The sequence below is a fragment of the Populus trichocarpa genome, chromosome 8, assembly GCF_000002775.5.
Source record: "Populus trichocarpa isolate Nisqually-1 chromosome 8, P.trichocarpa_v4.1, whole genome shotgun sequence".
Classification (NCBI taxonomy): Eukaryota; Viridiplantae; Streptophyta; class Magnoliopsida; order Malpighiales; family Salicaceae; genus Populus; species Populus trichocarpa.
Window position 1 is genome coordinate 15,208,313 of NC_037292.2, and position 8,496 is coordinate 15,216,808.

Genomic DNA, 8,496 nt, shown 5'->3' on the forward strand with positions numbered 1-8,496 from the left:
TCTACTAAATTAATTTTTTTTTTCAAGTGTCACTAAATAATTAGAAAATTCTTTAACGTAATTTGAAAGGAATTAATAACATAAAATAACATACAATTAAATATTTATCTTATATATTATTTACAAAACAAAAAATAATAATAATATTCATCATATTTTTTAAAGAGTTAGCTAAAATAACTTTTTAGCTATTTTAAATATAGCTAGTAGCAAGGAGTAAGAGTGTTCAGTACGGTTTGGTTTTTAGTAAAATATAAAGTCAAATTGAATCTTTTATATATATATATATATATAATCAGAGTTAAAGGCAATATGTTCAAACTAACTAATTTTGGTTAAATTATTTTTTAAAGAGAAAACTAGCAAAATCTGTTAGTTTTTAAGTGAGGTTTTTTAGGCTTTTATGGCTAAATTCACTTGAGTTTTTAGAATAAGAGGAAAAATCAAAATAGACTCATAAAATACATAAATAATTGCAAATACTCGACAATATATATAAATGAATCACAAAAGTTTTTTTTTTTGCAAGCGAAGCCTATCCAAAAACGGGACATGTTGTCTTTTATACATTAGAAATAATATACATTAGAAACAATAAGAACTTCATGTTTTAACAAAAAGATGGAAATATTAAGTGCTTGAGATAAAAAAAAAGAAACGAAAAAAAGAAGAAGGTATATTGCCATTATAAACAACAAGCTTTTTTTTTATTATTAATTTTGTAAAATAGAACATTTCTGTATCGATTGTTATGAAACCATATTATAAATAATATCTTTTATATTAATTCTAAAAGATTTGGTTCGGTTTGGTTCAACTAGTTTAGAAGCCTTAAACTAAAATCAAACTGGACCTTTTTTTTTTCAGTTTTCTAATTAATTTTTTTTGTTTTCTTTCTTGATTAAGTTTTTTCAAATATTGTTTTCTTAGTTAATTAGTTTTTTATTTTTATTTTTTTCTCATACCAGGACAAAGAGATGGTCTTAGCCACTGATATCAATTTAATTCGAACCCGATAGATACTGACACAACCCGACTCAAATGAATGAGTATTTTTTGGACCTAATAGATAATGAGTGAGTATTTTGGGTAGGGTATAAATACTATCAAACCTAACCTGAAGCCTGCCAAGATATATATTTATATTATATAAATAAATACACACACACGAATGGTTTTAACTAGTGATATCAATTTAATTCGAACCCGATAGATACTGACGCAACCCGACTCAAATGAGTGAGTATTTTTTGGACCTAATAGATAATGAGTGAGTATTTTGGTATTTTGGGTAGGGTATAAATACTGTCGAACCTAACCTGAAACCCGCCAAAATATATATATAAAATCCGACAAATAATAATAAATAGTAGAAACTCATTAGATATTTAAAATTCAATAAATAATTTATAAATATATAATTTTTTTACTTAAGATTAATAATAAATAAAATATAATCTGAGCCACAGATATTCATTATCATCACCACATGACAGAAAATTACACAAAAAACAGTGTGAAAGAACAAAAATACTTGTATATGCAAAGTTTTTTTTTTCTTTTTCAACACTAAAGATGTATTTTAACCAGGGCTTCAATTTTTTCTACCAAAAGGCAAAATGTTAATTTAACTTCATGTGAAAAGACAACATTAGCCTCATCCCAAACTTTTAGAGCTTGAAAAATCCACTATGCAAGTCTTTAGTGGATTGTGTCTTGATCCATAATACACTTACACAGGGTTGTTAGACCCAAACACCTTGAGAATGACAAACATGCATGATTAATAAACAATAAACGAAGAGGATAATTATTGTGCATTTTAGTTGTCAAGAGAGAGAAAAGAAAGAAAAAACACAAATAATCGATCACCGACGACAATCCATCCATTATTTTTCTACATGCACCACACAATATGAAAGAGGGCACAACTACGCATCTAGTTAGACGGTGGACAATCAGATTTGGTCATCAAAAAGCATAATATGTACCTTCTTAATGGTGTGGGCGTCATCCATTCGTTAGGACATGAGGAATACGCTCTAGTAGCTTTTCGATTAAAAAATAACAAATAAAACGTGAAAAATACTAAAACGCCCCCATGGTCCTCTTAATTACACAAAATATCCATGTAAAAATACCAAAATACCCCCAAAGACAAAGCTTCTTTTTTGTCTTTTCTGAGGCTAAAAGCGTTATTTTACCATATATAAAAATTGAAAAAAATCTGAAATACCCTTATCCAATAACCCATTCTTTTTTTTTTTATCTTGAAGACAAAAATACTATTATAAATATTATAAAATGTCAAAAAAGCTCTTAGTCAACAGTTTTAAATTTTATTGATTCTTGTGGTAAAAAAGTAATTTTATTATGTTAAAAAATTAAAAAAGATGTATACACCCCCAACTAATCTTCTAATGATCATTGAATTAGATGAAAAGATCCAAACACCTCTAAATTAAGATTTAAATTAAAGTGATAAAAAAATAATTTTATTTTAATAATCTACGGTAATTTGTATCTAGAACTCGAAGGAATTCAATTTAGAAAACATTTACATCAGTGATCCAATTGAGAAATGGTGAAATCTCTATGCCATTTTGTTTTTTGTTTTTTTTTTATTAAATTATAGCAATGAATATAAAATAAAATAAATTTTACTTCGCTTATGTAGTGTCTTCCTTACGAATCCAAAACACAAGAAAGAAAGATGGGTGAGCAGGTACTGGAAGGGACTAGTTAAAAACAAAAAGAAAACTTTAAAACCTATAAAAAAAAAAACCCCAGTGATCATGGCGATGATAGGGAACCTGACGGCTCACCAGCGTTGGATTCTGATGGCGGTGAAAGGAGGAGCGTCAAGTCTGTCATTCTTAGGGTCGAGCTTCATCGTTCTCTGTTATCTCCTCTTCAAAGAACTCCGCAAGTTCTCCTTCAAGCTCGTCTTTTACCTCGCCCTCTCCGTAACCGTTTTTTTTTTCTCTCTCTCTCTCTCTCACACACACAATTTTTTGTTACTAATTTGCTTATTAGCTAATGGTAGTGGATCTCACTTGCTCGTTTGCTTATTAATTATTAAATTGATGGATCAAAATTAAATTAATTCATCTTCATCAATTGGCACCTTCATTTAGTTCACCTATTTGAAACCATAGTTTTACTATTTTTTCCAAAGAATATATATATATATATATATTTGTAATTATGATCCGTAGTTACTCTCTTTGTTTAATACATTATATTAAGAAATGTATGGGATTTATGCTCATTGCAGGATATGCTTTGCAGTTTCTTCAGCATTGTTGGGTACGGTTTTTTTTTAAAAAATTTATTTGTATTAAATTTTCTTTCTTTATTCTTTGATAAATATATATACAAGTGCAGGGATCCATCAAAAGGATTCTTCTGTTATGCACAAGGATACAGTACACATTTCTTTTGTGTAGCATCTTTTCTTTGGACTACGACAATTGCCTTTACACTTCATCGCACTGTTGTTAAACACAAGACAGATGTTGAAGATCTTGAGGCCATGTTTCACTTATATGTTTGGGGTATGAATTCTTGCTCTTTATTATATGTTTTCTTGATTCTTCTACTGCTCCTGTTTATGATTATTGCATCTGTTGCTGTCTTAAACACTTTCTTTCTGCAATTCAAATTAACAAGGTTTTCATTCATACTAGTGGGCATTTCTTTTGCCAATGGAAACTGAATTTCAAGTTTGATTTCTTTTTACAGGAACTTCATTGTTTCTGACTGTAATACGCTCCATTGGTAATGACCACAGGCATTTAGGTGCATGGTGTTTGACACCAACAGGGAGAACAAGAAAGGTAAGCGCATAGGAGTTTGCTGTGGAAAATCATTTTATTTTATTTTTTTCCTCACCGGGATTTAGTCATTTATAGTTGGTTTTCATGATATAAAGTTTTTTCTTCAAGATGTGGCTCCATATTTGTATTATTGTGCCCTTTATACATCAAACAGTTCAAATCATTTCATTGTGAGAGCAATATGGGTACAAACCTTAGGTAATTGTGGATGTTAAAGTGGTCTTAGACACTTGATGAGATAAAGAAAAACTTTTGAAATTTCTGTTTTGTTTCTAGTGTTATGCAGAACTCATGCTTATTCTCTGGTAAAAAAATTTATGTGCCCCTTTCTACTTCTGCAGGCAGTTCAATTCATTACATTTTATGCGCCACTATGGGGTGCAATTCTTTACAATGGATTTACGTATTATCAAGTCATACGCATGCTAAACAATGCAACACGAGTATGTGCCCAATTACATTTTGTTTCTTTTTCTGGATTGTCTATTTGTTGAGACAGCATTTACACTGTATCTGGAAATTTCAGATGGCAGTAGGAATGTCAGACCGAGCATATCAATCTGATGCAAGGGCAGACAAGAAGGTATGTTCCCAGTTGCTAGTATACTGAATTTAAGATAAAAGATATGGAGGAGCTTGGATTTCTTATTAATTGAATAACTAGTTCACTCCATGTGGTTACTTAGCTTCCTATGGAACATATAAAACCACTTTCACTACTTCGAAGAAAATCAATAGTATAACTCCGATGCTGGAGAAATTCAATGCTTCTTACATATTTTCTCCAAAATCATGGTGATTTGACCTTTTTCAGAAACTTCTTTTCAATAATGTTTTGTGTTTCTGCTAACATTACTGTTAAGACCAGGTTTCTTAAAAATAAAAAAGTTGAAATGTGCTGTTTTCTGGCTACCTAACTTCATTGTCCCTATTGTCTTTTCTTCATTGTTAGCTCAAAGTTTTGATGGGGACATGGTAAAAAATGTTAATTTCCCTTGTTCTCTTTCATTTCATAGGCAATGAACCGGTGGGGATACTATCCACTCATCTTAATAGGATCATGGGCTTTTGGCACTATCAACGGCATTCATGATTTTATAGAACCAGGCCACAAAATCTTTTGGCTCTCTGTTCTTGATGTTGGGACAGCTGCACTTATGGTAATTCCAATAATCATCAATTTATTCTTTCTTTATTTTCTCTTCTTCTATATTTCTAGAAATTGGACGCAACCTTTATGTGTAAATTGGGTGATTGTGTCTCTTCAATGATTTTTTCTTCATTTTAATATATATATTGGGAACATAATGTAATGAATATATTTATTTAATTTTTTTTTTGAGTTGGGCAAGTAACAAGGGGTTATAGGACATCTTACTGGATGGGATTACAATTGTCATTTTAGCTTTTGGAATATTCATCTGTCTTGCAAAGTACACAATCAGATAAATACTTGTAAACATGACATGAAGAGCACACGGCCAGACTGACATCTTTTATGGGCAAATGGGCAAATTTATTGTTAATATGCATTTATAATTTAGATAGCAAATTGAAAACTCAGTCTGCTTTTATTGTTGATGGCGTTTGGGATGTTGCTGAGGAGTGAGGACTCACTCCCCTGCCTCTAATCCATTATTGTGGATTGTTTGGAAAACCCTTGCTGATTATAGAATTCATTTATCTTCTAAATGATTAGTAAGAAGATATTGCAGTATGTCACTTGGAGAAAGAGCTTTTCATTTATCATTATTGTGGATGAAATGCTTTACCCATTAATAGAATAGTTTTATTATTTTACTTTCACAGACTGTTAACGTAACTAATTCTTTGCTTTTGTTTTAGGGTCTTTCCAACTCAATAGCATATGGCCTGAACTCTTCTGTGCGGCGGGCAATATATGAAAGATTGGATCAGTAAGTGGCAACAAACTAAGCTTTTTATTATGTATAAAGAAATGGGGTAGGATTGTCTTCAAATTCTTTCTTCTATGACCCCATTTTGATGTGACTACAGCTAGCTAATGGCCTACCTATGATGGTTTCAATATATTCAATTTCAATCGCATAGTATGCAATTTCAATGCATACCATCTTCAGTGTGCAATGATCTTTGAGTAAATTCTATATGCTTTAGCACTCTAATTTTTGTCCTAGTGGCAGTCCAAGAGGAGGGGGTGAATTAGACTTAAAATCAAACTTTTAGAATTTGAAAATTAAAAACACTCAGAAAAGATTAAGTGTAAAAAGAATAGTTATATGTAGTGGATAATAATTGGTATATCGATGAACAGAAAAAACAGGTAAGCAAAGACTAGACGAAATGATTTATAGGTACATTTATAGTCTACTTATACAATAAACACATAAATTAAATTAACAGAAAAGGTTATCCAATTCGAATAAATAAATGAACAAAGACAAAGTAAAGAGAGTAGGGATCAAGAACAGCTAACACAGATTTATATTGGTTCCTCGTAACTTGTGAATACTTAGTCCTCAAGGATCTTCCTTGAGAGCTACTGAAGCTCAGTGATTCAGATTTCCTTACAACTCAATCTGCACATCACAACTATTTTTCTTATTGTTCTTTAGAGGTTGTTTGTTTTTGTGTTTGTAACTGCTTTTGGGTGCGTTTCGAAAGTATGTTTGGCTTGAAAAATCATCAAATTGATATTTTTTTAGTACTTTCCGATGATTTTAATATGCTGATATCAAAAATAAAAAAAAATTATTTTGATATATTTTTAAGTGAAAAGCACTTTTGAAAAATAATGTGCACCACTAAACACACACTTAGTGTATCCAATATACTTGCACCCTTGTAAGATACCTTTTTAACTCACTATTATGGAGAATAGTGACTAGTCCTTGTATAAAATATATCACGAGGTTCTGCTCTTTCTTTTTCTATAAATAGAGTATATTAACATATATTGTTTTTAGCTAATAGCTCAATTTCTTCCTCCACTTCTCTGCATTTCAATGTCTTTTGAAACAAAGACTATATAGGGTTCAAGAGTATAGACATTGAAGAAAGATATAGACATTGAAGAAAGATCTTTGCTTGATAAAGACACATCTGCGGGTAGATTCTACTTGATTTTCAAATGTTTCATAGAATATTTTGGCCATTTATAAAATTATTCCAACAGATAAAATGATTTCTATAAATAATCCTGCTTAAATAGTATTTATCTGACTTGAAAAGGATGCAAGGCTTGGCTTCTTCGTTTCCTTTTATGAAGAGTGTAACAGCTCTTCCTTTCCTTAACAGGTCTCTAATCAAGTCTGCAATATTAATTCCTCTTTCAAGAAGAAAGATCACTTTGTTGTTTCTATCAAGAACAATTCTTCAAAAATGAAATCCAGTTCCAATAATAGAAGAATAATACTTTTCCCATCATGCAGAGAATATCTTGTATTTTATAAGACACTAGAATATGCAAACTATTTTTTTAACTTGTCCAAAATAAAGTTTCCTTTGTGATAGTATTCCACAAAAGCCAATTAGTCATCTTGATATCAAATTCTTTAAGATACAGTTTTCTTTCCATCTGAAAATCCAAGAATGTCATGCACAAAATAAAGGCTATTCAGGTTAGACTTTTATTTTCTTTGGCATGAAGATATACAAACACATCTAAATCCACCACAACCAAGTCTGTTAGGTTTTGTAATTTTATCCCAGAATTAGAACATCTCAAGCAAACCTATTAGCGTATAATGTTGTTTGCTATCATCAAAACACATAGGGTACAACTCTAATCTTGAACTTTAGGTCATACACGTCAAGCAGTCTTGCTAAACAATGGTTGAAGGTGTTGGCTGAATTTTTTTTTTATCAATAGACTACTATCTGATGATTAGGATGTATGGCCCAACAAAAGTAGAGTGAAAATTAGAGAGACGGTGGGGATGGTGGAGAGTCTGTGGTTCCAACTTATTCTATATTTTCCCGCTGTTTTCTTCCATGGTCATGCTCTCAAAACTGCTTTGCTTTGCTGTTGATATTGTACACATCTATTCTAAATTTCTAATGATTTGCATAATTGCATTTCTTTCATAGGGTTTGGCCAGAGAGTCTTCGGAGATGGTTCCCTGGCAGTTTAAAATCTAGAGGTCAATTTCAAGAGAGCGAACTAGTCTCATTGAGGATTGAAGATCAGCATTAACAATTTGGCTATTATCCAGAATCCAGATTTTTGTTTGCAAAAGCTGTGCTCTCTTTCCAAATTCTTTCGTCATTTTTTTCTCTGAATTTGGGTGGGATGGAATGAATAACAACGATGGATGCAGCTTCTGGAAACTGTAACCAAGTCCATCGGATTCATTTCTTCTGAGCAGAGCCAGTGATTCATGCGTATCATCTGATATAGCCCTGCATTTCTTCTTGAGACTAATGTGGGCAGTAGATAAATTACATGTTGAGCTGAAGTTTTAGATGCATGAAGCAGAGTATAAAATGGCATCTTGCTAGAAAAAGCGGAACATCACGTCAAGTTTTTCGTTGATTGTTGTTGAATAGTAGGAATATTTGTGTAATCGGAGACGCTTGGGTTAGGAATTGTTTGCTGTGCCAACTTGTGATTCTTTCTGTATTAATACATTTATCCCATTAGACAAAAATGAAATTTTTTCAGGGACTTTAGTGATCA

At 31.4% G+C, this 8,496-nt stretch overlaps 1 protein-coding gene across 1 annotated transcript; it reads left to right on the plus strand.

Moving 5' to 3' along the window:
• Positions 1-2,675: 2,675 nt before the first annotated feature.
• Positions 2,676-8,496, plus strand: LOC7454267 (G-protein coupled receptor 1). Its single transcript, XM_002311815.4, has 9 exons — positions 2,676-2,966; positions 3,278-3,309; positions 3,388-3,557; positions 3,745-3,839; positions 4,181-4,282; positions 4,366-4,422; positions 4,856-4,999; positions 5,685-5,755; positions 7,908-8,496. The coding sequence occupies exons 1-9, from the start codon at positions 2,796-2,798 to the stop codon at positions 8,011-8,013; spliced, it is 948 nt and encodes a 315-aa protein (XP_002311851.1). The 5' UTR covers positions 2,676-2,795; the 3' UTR covers positions 8,014-8,496.

Coding starts and splice junctions, on each gene's coding strand:
- LOC7454267 (XM_002311815.4), top strand. CDS start 2,796: ATGGCGATGATAGGGAACCTGACGGCTCACCAGCGTTGGATTCTGATG. Junction 4,283..4,365: donor TGCTAAACAATGCAACACGA/GTATGTGCCCAA, acceptor TGGAAATTTCAG/ATGGCAGTAGGAATGTCAGA. Junction 5,756..7,907: donor ATATATGAAAGATTGGATCA/GTAAGTGGCAAC, acceptor TTTCTTTCATAG/GGTTTGGCCAGAGAGTCTTC.